Genomic DNA, 17432 nt, shown 5'->3' on the forward strand with positions numbered 1-17432 from the left:
AGGTGATTTCACTCAACCTTCAGATTTCAAGTACTGAGTACGTAATACAGCTCCACCTCAGCTGAATGCCCCCTGACACATCAATGGAATAACTGACATGAAATTTCTTCCTGGCCTGCACAGGAATTATTCAGGCAGAATGGGGAAACTTAAAAAAGCAAAGATTCACATCCTTGGTGTGGCTACTGTCGTGGTGGGAAGGCACGGAGCAGGATCTCTATGATCCACGCAGATGGGGTAAGGAGAGTCCTGGTGCTGGGGCGCCGGAAGGCTGGCAGGCCTCCCAGCCCCCAGCAAGTCTTCACTCTTACTGGGCTCTCCGGCCTTCTCTCGTGGCCTCTGCTTCTCTGCTGCTGGTTCTTTCGCTCTGCTGTTCTGCTCTTTTTGCTCTTTCTCCTTCTGGTCGCTCTGCTCGCTCTTCCCTCCTGCTGGCATCCCTGTGATGCCACTCTTGTAAGCCCAAGCTCTCAGCCCAGGTGTACCCACTTACGCATGCCCACACCCCACTCCAGGTGCCCGCCGTCAGGCATGCATTCAGGACCGCAGGGTTCTGTCATCAATCCTAATGGCGGGAGGGCAGAAAAGCCTGATACCTTTTACCTTACCCTACACTACCCAGACAAACCTCTGTGTCCAGCTAAAAAGTCAGAACAACCGAGGCAAATACAGCAGTGACAAAGGAACTGGACATTTTCTATTCACCCTTATTTAATAAAAAAAAAATTTCCAATTATTTGTAAACCCATATAGGTAGGAAAATAGCAGAAGTTAGTGCCCAATTTAAAGCCAAGTTATAAATAACCACCATCCTGCCCAGCTGGCCGGAAGCCACCACCGCGAGAAGCAGGGTGGTGAATTCAGGGTGTCTGTGAGTGGAGACTTGGGAAATCAGCCTGCATTTGTGAAAGGGGGTGGTGACCCCAGCAGGAAAAGATGAGGGAGAGCAGGACTGCCAGCTGAAGGCTGTACAGTTGCTGGAACAAAAGCAGGCAACAAAGGCGGAGAGAATATTCAGAGAAAAAGACAAAGTGAAGGGGCCAGGAGAGGAGTCTTTCCGACACCTGGGATTAACTGCCAAAGCACAGAGCAGCTGTTGGGGAAGCACAAAACTTTCCGCAGCTCTTTAAATAGTCCCAGATGCTATAATATGGTCAAAAGATGGAAAGAGATCTCAAGAGAAATACTTGCCTTTATAAGAGAAACTATAAAAGCTTATGGAAATGTATACCAGAAAAACTGAAAGAGTGGAGAAAGATTATGTGCCCAGAAAGGAAGGCTATCTATTATAACAGCTATCATGTCCAAGTTAATTAATGCCTATATTTGACAAACTTTTGATTAAAATCTTAACTTTTTCACTCAACACGGTAATTCAAAAATTGACTGGGAAAAAAATTCTCATGCAATGCTTTCCGATAGTTTTCATGTTATGACTCACATAGAAAATGACTCCAGGGGAGAAGGGAGCTGGGGTTAACCAATGTGGCTGCACCTGTGGGAGCCACAGCTGGCAGCTCCTGGCTCTGGCCAGCCTCCCAGGAGCGGAGGACGCAACACATACCTGTAACCTACTTCACCTGGCACAACATGTGGGGACACTTTCTTCTAGAGGCCTGTGTTCACTGGATTTACCTGGAAAGCTTTAGAAACTTTAAAAACAATCTCAATGCTTAATCCTCTACCAATCAGTTACAGCAGACACTCTCCAGGTAGAAGCCAGACATTAATGTTTGAGAGGGTGGTTCCAGTGCATTCCCTGGTCTGACAGCCACAGTTCCCAAAGCTGTGCAATCACTAACAAACATGCATTTGAATCACCTGGAGCTCTCGTCAAAATGCATATTCTCACTGATTTCATTCTTCGGAGTCTCCATTTCTGGCCAACAAAGGTGCTAAGTCCACAGACAGCTGTTTGAGTGTAAAAATCTAAAACCGTGATTCTCAAACTTTGCTGGTTATCAGAATCACCCAGAAAATTAAAATGGAAGGCCCAAGCTGACTGAGGTTGAATATGACATGGGCCTTTACTTTTGCCAACCTCCCTGGGTGATTCTGACACACAGTAAAGTTTGAAAATCACGGATTAGAGTATTAAAGAAGATTTTTAAAAGGAAATTCACAAGACAGACTTAAGTGTCAGACACTGGAAAATTTGAATACTGATAATACCAAAGCACAGGTCAGAGAAACTAATATACAGGCATGGGACAATGGATGGATGTGAGTGGACTTAATCCAATAAAGAAGTTTCCCAAAATAAGTAAAGAGGAATTTTTTTGTAAAAGAGTAATTTTGAAAATAGAGGCTTTAGAGAATGAAAGAGCACTTTCCTCCTAACACTGAGCTGACCTCAGCACTGGGAAAACGGGAATTTACACAAAAGGCAGGCAGAGGGAGAGAAAAGTAGTTTCAGAACATGGCGCCCTTGAGGATAAAGTAAGTGCCAGTGAAGGAGCCACAAGGAGGGACTAAGGCATTGAAATAGAAGACAAAAAAATACCAAAAAGGCATGGAAGGATAATTAACAGAAACTTCACGTATTTTAAGTTTTTGCCCGAGGCTACCCTTGAACCTTTCAAAAGGAAAAAAAACATTCTCAGTATCCTCCTGTGATACAGATGGCTTACCTTGCCGAAGACACAGTACTTAGGTGTGAGTATCAACTTACAGCTCAGCTACAATGTGGATTTAATGGCTCTAGACCTGTATCCTGCTTAACCACTACTTACATCATCATTTCTCTGGGACAAAAGTTCAGCAAAACCACAGTGTAAGTGATCACCAAAAGCCCTTCTAGAAGGAGGTGGCTGAGATCTTAGATTCAAATCCAGCTTGATTTTTGTCTTTCAGAGTCATCAAAGCAAATGAAATTTAAAAACATCCCCTCAGAAAAGATATGTAGAGACCTTATGTTAAGGAAGGAAATTCATAATTCTAATTTTAAAAACAAACCCAAGAAAGTCAGCCAAATTAAACCATGAAAGGAGACAAGATCTTGATCATTCCATCTCTTTTGTCTCAGCTAGGAAAAGCTAATGAACCAGCTGGCATCATTTATTCCCTGGGTCTTTCTCTGCACTTCCTTCTTTTGGGACGAGCTGGAAAGCTGCCACCCCCACCACAGAATTCTCAGGAGTGAATGACAACACCTGGCAGGCTTCCTTTTCTACTGGGGAGATGAGATCCCAGGCATATGTGAGGGCGGGTAGAGCTAGGCAGTCAAGATCCAGTTTAAGAGTGATGTAAAATGGGGGTGGGGCAGTCTTCAGGAGCACCAGCCTCGATGGTCCAATCAGATGAGAAGTTCGTGTTGAAAAGACATTCTGCAGCTCTTTCACGCTCACCCATCCCAGTTTTCATATTCCATATGCCACAAGCCTGCCTTCAATAGGTGCATGGCCTATGTACCTACACATATAGACACGGAGATATACATCATTTCTCCAGGGGGAAAAAAAGGGAAACATAAATCTCTTTATAACAGGGTACCCCAAATAACCAGTTAATCCTTTATCAGGTTGGCCTCAAAGCTCCTGCTACTATCATTTGCCCTAACAGCTCAGGAATTCCCTGGAAGGGAAAGGGAAGCTGTCAACTTCCTAACTCCAAATTCCTTCTAACTCCCTCACTCAGGAAGGGGAGTGGCAAGGAATAAGTTCTTCTCATTCCCCGTGGCTAACGTTGGCACAATCTTTTTTACTCCCTGTGATCATAAAAGGATTAAAACTGGCTCTTCTTTTCACAGGAATATTAAGAACCTATGCCATAGCTGAACTATTCACAAACAAAAGGGGCCATTGAGCCTACAAAAACACTTTGCAAACAAAGACATAATCAACTTGTTCTAGACACCTGGACCTAACACATTTGGGCATAAGGACTGATGTGCCTGTCCCCAGGAAGTGCTGAGGTAGCTATCAGCACAGAGCTGTGAGAGGGAGGGCTCCAGCTCCTAGAAAGACATTGGGGCAGTTAGCCACCTGCCCCCCCGGCTCACACATGCATGGCACACAGATGAACCAAGCAGCCTTTCAACGCTGGTGCTGGTGCCTTTGCCCTGAAAGATAATTTCCTAGCAGTCAAGCACCACAGCATGTCCCTTTAATCTATTCTTCTAAAAGGTGCTCAGTAACATGAATTCTTGAAGGACAATTTTGTCACCCTGATTCCTACTAATAAAAATCAACAGTGCTTTGTTATGACCCTATAAAATATGTCTGAGCTGGGGTAACCTATACAGTGGCAGGAATGCCTGACTAACCACTTGGCTATAACAACATCCCCACTATGAGGCACTCTCCTGACCCTGTCAACTGTCCTTCAAAGCCCTGATCATTGCCTCTAATTCTCACCAGAATGTAAGTGCTGAGAGAGCAGAGGACAGTGCTGCCTTCACCCCAGGGTGAGGAACAAGACTGGGCCACCTAAGAATCACTCCCGACCTCCTGGTGGGAGAAGTGAGGAGGCAGAAGGAGAATCATGTCTTCATATCAACTTGGAACACAGTTCACTATACAAGTCAACACATAACACAGTAATGTTCCATCCCCTCAACCCTAACAAGGGGGATCGTCTTTCTCTCTATGACCTCCAGAGAATGCTGAAAATGGAGGGAAAGGCAACCCTTCATTGGACATCAGCTCACTGCCTAATTTTAAAATAACAGATTAGTTTAGAAAAAGAAAGTACTGGTACATATCATTTACTCACTTAAATTGTATGATTGTGTGTGTGTGTGTTACACTTTTGATCATGTAAGCAAAAGTATAGATTTATATTAAACATTAAACTTATTTTTAGGGCCTCCCCGGTGGCGCAGCAGTTGAGCGCTGGGCTGCGAAGCTGCTTGCAGCCTCTGCAGCGCTGGTTCGATACCCAGCCTCTGGGCAAGGGTCCCACATGGCGCGCAGACCTCTCCTGCCGCCCGCTGCTCCCCTCAGCAGTGTACTTCGGTCCTTCTGCCTGCTCTGCTCCCCGCTCTGGCTCTGGTGAATTCTTTCACCCTCCCGCGCTTCTGACTGTACCCAGTGCTTGTATAAATAAATAAATCTTAAAAAAAAAACCTTATTTTTAAACTTAATAACTAATGACTTCTTCTCCAAACCACATATACTTATTTTTAATCTCTCTTGGGTAAGAAGAATAGATTAATAGGATTACTTTCGCTTAACATAAAGGGAGATTATCTCCTGAGGAAATACAGGATTTTTTATTTTTTCCCCCACTTATTTCCTAGCCTGATCCAAAGCTCAGGGCAGTCAGAATTTACTAGATTACCTTAGACAGTGAGTAATAGATGTATTCTGCTCCACATCGACAGAAAGGTCGAGAAAATCTTCATCTTTGCTACTAACCTGAAGCAAAAAAAAAAAAAAAAAGAAGAAGAAGAAGAAAAAAAAGCATTTGGCACAAAATACTTAATAGACACAGCAGATAAAATTCGGAATATTTATAAGTAACCAAAAGCCATAACTGCAGTAAATGTCATGTGTTGTTTAGCCTACTCCTCAGCAGTGAGAGCTACCTAAAAAAAGCCCAATCTAGAGGAAATCCCAAACTCTCAATTTAACCTTATCTCTATTCCTGCTTTGGTCCAGGACTTTCAATAATTAAAACTCAACCTGATCTATTCCTCTCCATTCATCTCCCCACTGATTCTAAGTAGGAAGTACTGACAGACATCCAAAGAGTCCAGAGTGGCAGAATGATAAAAATGGAAATGGAAAAAGGACGAGATGTAGAACGCCTACTATCAGATTATCACCTTTTCATTAAGTGGTTCACGCTTTCCGCCAGTCCCTTAAAATCAGCCCCTCACTCCTGTGAGTAGGTATTCAAATTGTGAGTGGGGCCAAGAGTCCACTGCGAGACAGAAGACAGTCACAGTGACCACACACAGGCTATTCTATGGCCAAGGAAGGGGTCATCATTGGCACAACTCTGTGCCTTCTGGAGCCTTGGCTCACACTTCAGCCCAGCCCCAGCTGTTTCTTAGCCTTCCACAGCTCATACTACACCAATTCTGGGAGTTGTACTTTTCAAAGCTCACAGAATACGAAGGGCTTAAATTCTGGGGCTTCACTGGCAAGCCTGGGGTTTTCTGCCTTGGACTGGAAGGGATGAACTAGCTCAGCAACAACTATGAGCGCTCAGTCAACAGGCAGCAAGAGGACACAAACACTTCCCTAAGTATTACAGCTGCCCTGGGACCCAATATTCCACTGCAAGGAAATTATCTGAAGGAACGTTCAGAGATGTGGACACAAATGTTTTACTTTCATGACCAGGCACAGAATATGCATACCTGGCCTCTGCTACTTAGAAAGCAGATGACTTTAGACCAGTTACTTGGCCTCTCTGAACCTCAGTTTCATCTGTGAAGTAGGAAAAGTGACAGTATTTATTTCATAAGCTTGTTGAAAGGATGAAATAAAAGTAAAGTGCTTTAAGATATAAGCACTCAATAAACTGCAGACAGGTAAAAAATTTTAAATGACCTAATGTGGCCAAAAAGCTACAGATGGTTTTACTACATTGTAGGCATGATAGTAAATGAAAAGTAGGCTATACAATTATATATGTGACATGTTAAATCCAATCTTGCATAAAAGGGCATGTATATATTTGTATACACATATAATATATCCTTATCACTATCACACTGTTTGAATTTTTTAATCGCATTTATTTAAGCTTATTACAGCTACAGTAGAATGCATGAAAGATCCAAAATCTTCACCATTGCCTATACCAGCTTCTTTGCCAGACATATAACTTCATGGACCAATAAGTATGTTTCCCACCCTTGACTCTGAGTTCAGCCATGTGACTTGCTTTGCAAGTGTTAGAACACACTATAATAGAAGACATGTTACAAACAGAGCTTGAACAATTACTTGTGAAATTTCTCTCTTGCATGTCTGTCACTGCCATGAGAAACAGAAGCCCAGGCTAGTCCACTGATCCTGGGAAAAAGATAGGAGACCCATGGAGGAAAGCTATTCTCACTAAGCAGCTCCCGCCAAGCCCAATGCTGTCTGCCTACATCTTCTGCTGACCCCTGAATCACACAGACACAGAGATCATGACCAGCAACTCAGCTGGAGATGAGAAGGCTGACCCAAGATTCAAGTTGCTGTCTAAGAAAGCTATTAGTTTGAGTTGAACCAAGTTAAGCACCTTCTGAAACTAAAGAAATTCAATATGCATTAAAGAAAAATAACAGTCTCTGAAACTTAACATTCTCAATGTCCCAGATAAGATCCCAAATTATACTAAATGAAGAACCGAGAAAATGGAAGACATTTGTAAAATAAAACAACTGAGACTAATCCTGGGATGACCAGGTATTGGAATTACCAGACAGAATTTTAAAGAAACTATTATAAATTATCTTTGGTAAAGAAAAATAAATCAAAAGATAAAAATAAAATCTCAGCAGAGGAATTGAAACAATAAAAATGGATCAAATGGGAATTTCAGGACTGAAAAATTAATAAACAGGATGGACTTAAGAAGTGGAGATGACAGAGGGGAGAACAAAAGAATTTGAAGCCAGATCAATGAAAATTATCCAATGATGGGCCTCCCTGGTGGCGCAAGGGGTTAAGGTGCAACCTATGAAGCTATCTGCAGCTACTGCAGCACGAGTTTGACCCCCGGCTGAGAGCAACCCACATGACACAGCAGACCTCTCCTGTCTCGCCCACTGCTCCTCTCAGCAGTGTATTTCAGTAAATCCGCCTGTTCTGTTCCCCACTCTGTCTCTGGTGAATCCTCTCACCCCGCACACCTCTGGCCTGTACCCCAGTTCTTGTATGCATAAATAAATAAATCTTTAAAAAAAAAATAAAGAAAATTATCCAATGAGAACAACAAAGAAAAAAGATTGAAATAAAAACAGATTCTCAGAAAACTGTCAGATAATTTTCAGGGACATGTTAGTTAATATTGTACACATAATTGGAGGTCCAGAAGAAGAAAGAATAGGACAGAAAAACTATTTGGAAAATAATGACTGAATATAACCTAAAAAGACATTCGTTTATAGATTTACTATTCAAGCAGGGTTAATACAAAGATTAGCCAGGGCACATCATAGACAAACTGCTGAAAATCAAAGGTAAAAAGTAAATCTTAACAGCTAGAGAAAAATGGCACATTACACACACAAAGATGATAAAGCTGGAAGCTAACCTTTCACCAGGAACTATGGAGGTCAGGAAACAGTGGGATAATCTTTAATGTGCTGAAAAAGGATGACGACTAATGCAGTATTTTTAGATTTCATAAATATATCCTTCAAGAATAAAGACAAAATGAAGCTTCATTATAATCAGATCTGCACACAAGAGGTTAAAGTGACACCAGATGGAAATTCAGATCCTCAAGAAAAAAAGAAAAGCATCAAGAATGTACTTAATGGTATTGATCAGTGGCATTTATAAGTAAATAAACATATATAACACACAAGGTGGGTGGCAGAGAAGGAACATCCACCCATATAGTTATAAGTTTTCTATATCTCATGTGAAACAGCAAAATTATCAATCATAAGCAGACCTTGGAAAGTGAAAATGTATACCGTAATCTCTAGAGCAACCACTAAAAAACACACAAAGATATACTTTGAGGAAAATTAAAGTGGAATTGTAAAAAAACACATGTATTAATACATATTTCAATCCCCACCAAAAAAGGCAGAAAGGATAACAAGAAACTAATGGGGGAATAAAAAGCAAACAAAATGGGAGCCCCAATACAAACATTTCAAAAATTACATTATACAAGAATATAACAAATGTTTCAAGAAAAAAAAATTTCAAAATATATTTTTTAAAAAGACCTGTTTTATATGTTGTTCACAGAAACTATGCTTTAATATAAAGACAGAGTGAAAGTAAGTGAATGGAAAAAGATACACAATGCGAAGTTGTCATAAGTATGAATTCAGACTGCTATATTTATATCAGATAAAATAGATTTTATATAAAATTATAATGAAACATAAGAAGGTGTCTCTGAACAATTAGGTGAGTTTACTAGAAAAAAATATGTGGCTGCCTTTCATGACAGAGCCTTAAAAATACATGAAGCTGGAATACTATTCACCAATAAAAAGGAATGAACTGTGCTCACTTTGATAACACATATACTAAAAGTGGAATGATACAGAGAAGATTAGCATGAATTATCTCTTTGCAGGAATGACACCCAAATTTGTGAAGCATTCCATAAAAAAAAGAGAGAACTGAATTATTGACACATACAACACAAATGAACTTTGAAAATACGTTAAGTTAAAAAAATCAGACACAAAGGCCATCCATACATGTTGCATGATTCATGTGATATGAAATGTCTAGAAAAGGCAAATACCTAAAGACAGAAAGTAATTAGTAGCGGTCCAGGACTCACAACAGAAATTAACTCCCAGATACATAGGATCTTACTGGAATCATGGAAATGTTTTTAAACTAGATTATGATAATAGTTGACAACTCAGTATATTATTAAAAGAAATCACAGGATAACTTTTACAGTACATAAACTATATCTCAATAAAGATGTTTTTAAAAAGTAAAAAAATCATGGAAAGAAACTGACAGAATTTGAAAGAGAAATAAGATAGCCCCACAAACATAGTTAGATTTAACACTGCTTTCTTTATCACTGATTAAAAAAAAATACTAGGGGGAAAAAAAATCAAGAAAGGCAAAGAAGTTCTGAATTACAATCAAAACCAAATGGCAATTATAGAACACTATACCCAACAATTACAAAGTATACATTCCTTTCAACTCAGTGGTTCTCACCAGGGAAACTTTGCCTTCCTGGGCACATTTCACAATGTCTGCAGATATTTACTGTAGTCACATCCTAGGGGATGCTTCTGACATCCAGTAGGTAGAAGCCAGAATGCTGTTAAATATCCTACAATTACCCAGGGCAGCACCACACAACAAAGAATTATTGATCCTAAATATTAACAGTTTCAGGGTTGAGAGAACCCATTTTTCATGGATACCATAACAGACTATGTGTTAGGACATCAAACATGTCACAATAAATTTCAGACAACTGAAATCATATAGAATATATTGCCTAAGCACAATGGAATTAGAAATCAGTAACATTACGATAGCTAGGAAAATCCCAAATATTTGAAAATTAAACAGCATACTTCTAAGTTATGCATGAATCAAAGATAAAAATCACAATAGAAATCAAAACTTATTTTGAAGAAATAACAAAGAAAACATCAAAATTTGAGGGATGAAGCTAAAGCAGTTGCTTAAAGGGAATTTTATAGCTTTAAATGTGTACATTAGTTTAAAAAAAAATCACTTTTTTATCACTTCTGTTAGCTTTAACTGCTATATTCCTAGTATCCAAAAAAATTTCCACCATTAGTAAATACCCACGAAATATTAAATAGATGAATGAAAATTGAACAGAATTATGACTTTCTTTTTATACATTCCTAAATCTGATGTTTTTAGTAATCCACAAGTATTATATTTTTTAATTAGTAAAACTTGTTTTAAACCTAAATGGTTCTTCTCTGGGAGAAAACAAAAGGATATAATTTAGACAGCTGAGATCAGATTCTGTTCAAGATCTTGTACTTGAAGGGGAACAAAAACAAAGAAATGCTGTAGAAAGAGGTAAACCTAACTAAGTAATTGAAGAATGGTACTGTAACTTTTTCAATTCCAAATGCAAACTGCTTCCAGAATTAAAGAGTGTGAAAAAGCACACTCAGGTGGATCCACCCTGCTAGGGTTATCAAAACATGGCACTAAAGTCTTCCAAAATCCATTTGGATATTTTCTTCCTCTGCCCCACACTGATATAGTCAAAATTGTTGAGTGATCAAGCAAATTTTTTTTGCCTTTCTCTTCCAAGAAAGCTGTCAGAAGATAAAACCATTTTCTTCCCACACACAGGATCTCATTCTGGTCTAAGTGAAAATACAGCTTGTCTCCAAGGAAACATATATATCACCAAGGCTCCAATCCTCAGCAAGTGCAGGCTACATCTTATTCTTCTTTCTTTGTCCCCAATGTTGGGCATGGAGTTCACACAAAACTCATTTAAGCAGGGTAGAGAGATTCTGCTTGCTCTTCTTTTAAAAAATAATTAACAATAAATCAATTGGAAGAACATTAACATAGAGAGCATACATACAAATCATGAGTCTGCGAGGTTCTTGGTAATTAAAATCCTCATCAAATGTGCTCCTATAGGCCCCAAATCCTCTCCTGGACTTAGTAGTATAGGTGAGACTAGACAGCAGCTCCATGATATTCAGACAGGAACTAAAAAGGCTCTGGCTTAGAACAGAGTCAAAATGGTGGGGTTTGAGTGGGGCAAACTATAGCCCACCAGCATGAGCAGCCTCTGAACCCCTACTGAGGAAGTGGTCATACCTGGCCACACCACCCAGCCTCAGTCCTATTCTGTGAGGTGCTCACAAGCTCTACTGGATCAATTTCAAGCTCTGTCAAGAAGGAGCTGTATGATTGGTACTTAATCAAGCTGTTCTTTTGACAACCTGCTGGGTCTAGTAACAGAAATGCGTTCAGGGAGAAGCACTATAAACCAGAGATTTGCAGAGCGATGTTCAATGGGAAAAGGGGGGAAATTAACAACAACAAAATTAAGTTCCAATTGGCCCAGCAAATCTTATGAACCAAGCAAGGAACAACCAAGGGAGAAGGAGGCTAGACTGGAAACTCCCCACGCCTCCATTCTGGAGCGCCTTTATCAAGGTTATCTGAGTAAACTAGCACAGAATTACCCCCTTAAAATAGCCTCTCTAAGTCTACTGCAGAATGAAACAATTTGTCTCCATAAATCTCTCAGTTGACATTTGCACTGCAATCACAAGCAACATTTACAAAGGGTGAGACCCAGAAAAAAAATCATTGTTTTCAGAAAGCATGAGAGCTGGCAGAAAGAGTTTTCCACATAGGAGGGACTAGAGGCTGAGGCTGCTACAATGGCAAGGTTCCCCCAGGGGCTAATTTGCTGCTTAGGATCTAGTGCAGTTTAATCCCACTGTGAGATTTCATGGACGCAGGTCTTGGCAATTCTGACTGAAGTGCTGTCTAAAGGCTTCCTGCCCTGGGCAGAGGATGTTACTCAAAGGGACCTGTGTTTCTCATCCTGTGAAGGAAAACATTAACGTTGGGTCTTCTTTTACACTAAATTCTCCACAGTTTACAACAAAAAGCCTGCAGCTATGTATTTTCTTAGAAAGTCTAGGGCTTTCTAACAATGGGAGCTTTCTAAAAATGGAGTGTGTGGCCTCAGGAGATTGAGTTCTCTGTCCCTGGACAGTGTCCAGCAGATACTGGTGACCAACGGGCAAGGGTGTCACAGCAGGGGCGTGGCATGGTGGAGGAAGCACGAGATGGCTCCAACCCATTACAGGAGCTGAGAAAATGGAGGTGATTATCCAAATAACTGCACAGGAAAAACACTCTTGCTTCAAATCATCTCATCATCTCAGGGGATAAAAGTATGGGATTTTCAGAGTGTTCCACTCTCCATAAAGACATATTCAAAACTCACTCACTTTCCATAAACTATGTGTATGTAAACAGTTAGAATTCCATTCTAACAAGCTCTCCAGTATCATCTAGAAGTTTTAGGGGAAATCTCTGGGGAAAGGTGTCCCATCCATAGTAACCCTCCTGGAAATAACAGGCTAGGTAGCTGTCTTCACAATACAAATATTTGAGGAGAGAATATTTGTATTTGTTGGAATCAACTGACCTGTTTATAGACAAAAAAGAAAGTGCAAAAGTGAAAGAACCTATCACTTGAGACTTCCTGGAAATCTTAGTTGCCGTGTTCATTTCAGAGATAGCCACAAAGGCTAGTCTGGCTGTGCAGCCTGGAGCAGGTCTCCTGGCCGCAGAGATAGTGATGTGATGCCCACTGTTCGGCTCCTCGTCATAAGCTCATCTGAGACTCTGTACTTCTTAGAGGCTTGTAATTGTAATTATACAACTAGTTCATTTTGTCATTAATATCTGTTTTCTATGCTGAAAGTTCCAGAAAGGCCAGGCTCTTACTGTATCCCCAGTGCTTATTCCTTTATATGGGGAAAAATAAACCCATATTTACTGAACAAAAGAAGACTCATCCATACAGCCACTGTATTACCCACAAGAAAGTTGTTTCAAAATGATATTGCAGACAATAATGTGGAAAAATAAGAATGTTCGTATATAGGGTGTGCAAATTGGTACAATGTTTTTGGGAATCAGATATTTTCTAATGAAGTTAATGATAACCTCATATGACCTAACAAATCTACTTCTCTGTCTAGATCCTAGAAAAACTGGATGTACATACACATTTTATGGACCAGAATGTCATAGAAGGGTTATTTATAATTGCCCAAAATTGGAAACAACCAAATACCCATCAACTACACAATGGATTAGTGAATTATGGTCTATTCACTCAATGGAATACTGCATGGCAAAGAAAAATGAATGAACTACAGCACTGCACAACTACACAAAAGGATCTCACAAGGGATGATGAGCAGAAGAACACAGAAAAATATGTATTTTATGATCATTCCTAAAAATAAACAAAAAAACCAACTGAAGTATATGTTTAGATGGTAAGGTTCTACCTAATATTCAAAAACCTTTTTAAAAGTTATACAAACTCTTTCAAAGAAAAGAAACAAATAGGAAGTCACTATTGTACTTCAGGCAGGAGAGTAACATGGGGAAGCAAGAGAAAAAGAAAACCCAGTAGGAAGTCATTGTAGTAGTGTAGTTGGGATTGCCAGGCAAGAGCTGATGGGTGACCTGCACTAGGGAGGGAGCAATGGGGGCTGCAGGGAGTCAAAAGATTAAAAAGACACAACAGACAGGACTTGGTGCTAAAATACATCCAAGAAGTAAGGTCAAGACGGTGTCAAGGAATACTCCCTCGTTAAAAGAAAAAACAAATGGCAAATCTGCAAATTATAATATTTACAATATAGCCCTAATTTTGACATTTAAAAGTACATACATCTATTCTAAAAATAAATTCAACATCAAAAGGAATAAAAACTGCAACAGATTAAAAGACATGAAATGTTAAAATTCATGAGTTCACCAGGAAACAACTCAAAAGAAGGAAAAAGCAATGAAGTGTTCTAAAGGTTTTGGCATTGGTGGGAAAACAGCAAAAAAATGAACTAAAAAAGGATGCATGCTGTAGTCTCTAGACTAATTCCCAAAAAACTCAAACTAACAACATAATAGATGGTATATATCGTGAGAAAGTCCAGACTCATCCAAACACACAAGCTCCTTAGTCCTACAACAGCACAGTCATGGACTCGCCCAAACACCCAAATAGCTGCTGTAGAGTCAGAAAGCAGGCCTGTCCTCTGAACTCAAGTTCACCATACCACATCCTTGAAGTTGGAGCAATGGTCTGTTCTAAGTCTCACATGACCTCCTGGTGACCAAAATCTTTTCAAGGTAAGCTGATTGAGATCCAGGTAAATTTGTGGACCCTAACATTTGCTCATGGTGCAAAACATTCCAGCTTATAACACTCTACATTAGTCAGCTGAGATTTCTTGGAGGAAGATGTGCTTCCAAAAGTTTGCCCCTGGGGTTTGAACATAAAAAGAATTGTGTGCATATATTAAGAACAAACGGTAGATGCTATACCCTTGTGCAAGAAAAACTGTGCAACTAAGAACAGACAGATTGTATTCTTAGCACTTACAGTTTCACAGTTCAAGCATCGAGTTTCATTGGTGAGCGTTCCCTGAAAAATCTCATGGACCCAAGTGAGTTCTGGTTTATTATTCTCTGCAGGTTCATTCATGTTGCCATTTTTTAATTTTCCATTTTGCTTTTCCTGTTTCTTCTCTTCCTGCAGGATGTCCGCAATAGTGTTTAGCAAATAATTTAAAAATTCGTGAGCGTCCTGCTGCATGTAGTTATCAAAGAGATCTGAAAAGGAGAAGGTCATTATTTCAGTGTGTGGTGTCTGGTTCTTGAAAAGCAAATGAAAATGCTCAGTTTTACACACCACATTTCGTTTTTATGCTGAGAGAGTAGACAGGCTTGGAACATATTCATCACTATTTTGCAATTTCAGTGGGTAAGTTTTAAAAGAACTTTTGTTTATTTCCATTTCCGACCACCCTGAAGGACTAAATTTTCCATATTGCCCTGAAGTCATCATGTATACAAAATGGTACCAAAATTGTTATTTGTCCCACAAAAAAAAGTATATAAAGAATAGAAATACTTGATAAATTCCCTGATAAAATATCAATATTTAATATGTCATGACCACCAATGATCAATTATTCATTTTGTAATTTATCTAGAGCAACTGGAGTCCCTTCCCAAAGATCATATGAAACCCTGGAGCAGGCTGGAAGCAGCTTAAATAAAACACATAAGGGAGATGAGGGACACACGTGAGAGTGTGACTATCTGATAGAGTTCTGCAACCAGATACATCACAGAAGCCTATGCTGGTCCCTGCCATAAGAACAATCAAGAGATGAATGCAGCTGCAAAACTTCATTATTAATCATGTTCACAACGAGACTTGGGAGTGCTCTGTTTCCTTCTTGAATTATTTTTATTCTGGTATGTATAAACTACAGCAACATTAAAAGACAGCAATCAAATTAAAGGAGACTTTATAAAACAAACATCTGATTAACTGTACAAATCTGTTAAGTAAAGTTGAAATCTAGGATAAACAGAAGTAACAATAGTAAATATTTCTTCTTTTTTTTAAAGATTTATTTATTTATTTATGAAAGAACTGGGGTACAGGCCAGATATGAGGGAGGGTGAGAGGATTCACCAGAGACACAGCAGGGAGCAGAACAGGCAGACTGACAAAATACACTGCTAAGGGGAGCAGCGGGAGAGAACAGGAGAGGTCTGCCGCGCCATGTGGGACCCTCACAGGCCAGCCGGGATCGAACTGGTGCTGCAGAGGCTGCCGACAGCTTCACAGCGCATCGCTCAACCGCCTGCGCCACCAGGGGAGGCCCTAGCAACTATTTCTATAGTCACAAAAACTACTAATACAGAACTTCTGGAATAATCTAATTTCTAACAGCGCTTCCCTTGAAAAGAAGATTAAAAAATCAGGGGGGGAAATGGATATAGTTATTATATAAAGATATCAATTTCATAGCTTTCAATCGTCTAGCAAATAAAAATCAGAGATATTTTTAAAACAGCAGTGGCTCGGATTAGATGGTATATATTTATTCTAATCACTTATGACAGGTTTATAAAACATTACTATTTTGTTCCTTTATTGCATCAACCTATTTATTCCAGTGTCCTGCTCAGAAGGGCTCTCTTGGGCCATTTTTCCTGTTACAAAGATCCTACCAGAAAAAAAACCCAATGTGAAACAAATAAAACAATCATTCCAAAATAGCATGATAAATCTAAATTTTTTTTTTAAAGATTTATTTATACAAGCACTGGGCACAGTCAGAAGCTCGGGAGGGCAAGGGAACTCACCAGAGCCAAAGCGGGGAACAGAACAGGCAGAACGACAAAACACACCTCTGAGGGGAGCAGCGGGCACGACAGGAGAGGTCTGCGCACCACGTGGGACCCCCACCGGGGATCGAACCGGCACTGCAGAGGCTGCAGGCAGCCTCACAACCCAGCGCTCAACCGCTGCGCCAACGGGAAGGCCCAAATCTAAATTTTAAGCATATTTTTTATCCAGTCCCATTTTATATCTTCTGGGCAGGAAAGGTGAGATATCTTTTCTTTAAAAGAATATTATCTGAGGGCCTCCCTGGTTGCGCAGGGGTTATAGTCTCAGCGCTATGAAGTTACAGTCAGCTACTACAGCACAAGTTCAATCTCCAGCCAGGGAGGTGACCCACATTGCATAGCAGACCTCTCCTGCCTTGCCCGCTGCTCCCCTCAGCAGTGTATTTCAGCAGATCTGCCTGTTCTGCTCCCTACTCCAACTCCGGTGAATCCTCTCACCCCCGCACCTCTGGACTATACCCAGAGTTTTTGTATGTATAAAAAATAAAAATAAATCTTTAAAAAATATGTATTATTTGACGACTGAGTCATTCTATTTTCCCTTTCAAGGAATGGGTTCATTTTTGAAGATACACAGTCAATGCTCCTTATTTCAGAACCCTCGACACATTAATTGCTACAGTACTCACCATTTTCTTTCCTCAGCCTTGAGATGAACTTCTTTGGTGGGATCACGCCAACCTTCTTCTTCTGTGTGGCAATGCTGTGGAAGAGGTCTGCCAGGCACGTCAGCAGGTTTTCCTTCTTTTTTTGCTGGGCCTTGTATGCCAGCACATTCTCCCGGAACGGCCGGCAGAAGTACAGTGCCTGCAGCACGGAGTTACAGTAGCACGTGTTTCCGAACTGCCA

General features: G+C 40.1%; 1 protein-coding gene and 1 non-coding gene across 5 annotated transcripts in view; one reads left to right on the top strand and one right to left on the bottom strand.

The window, feature by feature from the left end:
- The window catches only part of USP46 (ubiquitin specific peptidase 46), a 68258-nt gene that overhangs the window by 22817 nt on the left and 28009 nt on the right, over nucleotides 1-17432 (bottom strand). For all 4 annotated transcript variants that reach the window (XR_005128956.2, XR_008549335.1, XR_008549336.1 and 1 more), the window contains exons 3-5: nucleotides 17213-17426; nucleotides 14758-14987; nucleotides 5278-5354 (exon numbers count right to left, since the gene is read on the bottom strand). Coding sequence is in view for 1 of the 4 variants with exons in the window: in XM_037530405.2 (XP_037386302.1) it covers nucleotides 5278-5354; nucleotides 14758-14987; nucleotides 17213-17426 (521 nt within the window). In the remaining 3 variants the exon portion in view is untranslated. The remainder of the gene's footprint in view (nucleotides 1-5277; nucleotides 5355-14757; nucleotides 14988-17212; nucleotides 17427-17432) is intronic.
- LOC119261502 (U6 spliceosomal RNA) lies at nucleotides 9131-9241 on the top strand. Its single transcript, XR_005129040.1, has one exon. It is a non-coding gene; the product is annotated as a U6 spliceosomal RNA (small nuclear RNA).

Source organism: Talpa occidentalis, unplaced genomic scaffold, assembly GCF_014898055.3.
Source record: "Talpa occidentalis isolate TD23 unplaced genomic scaffold, MPIMG_talOcc4v2.1 talOcc4.6, whole genome shotgun sequence".
In the NCBI taxonomy this organism is placed as follows: Eukaryota; Metazoa; Chordata; class Mammalia; order Eulipotyphla; family Talpidae; genus Talpa; species Talpa occidentalis.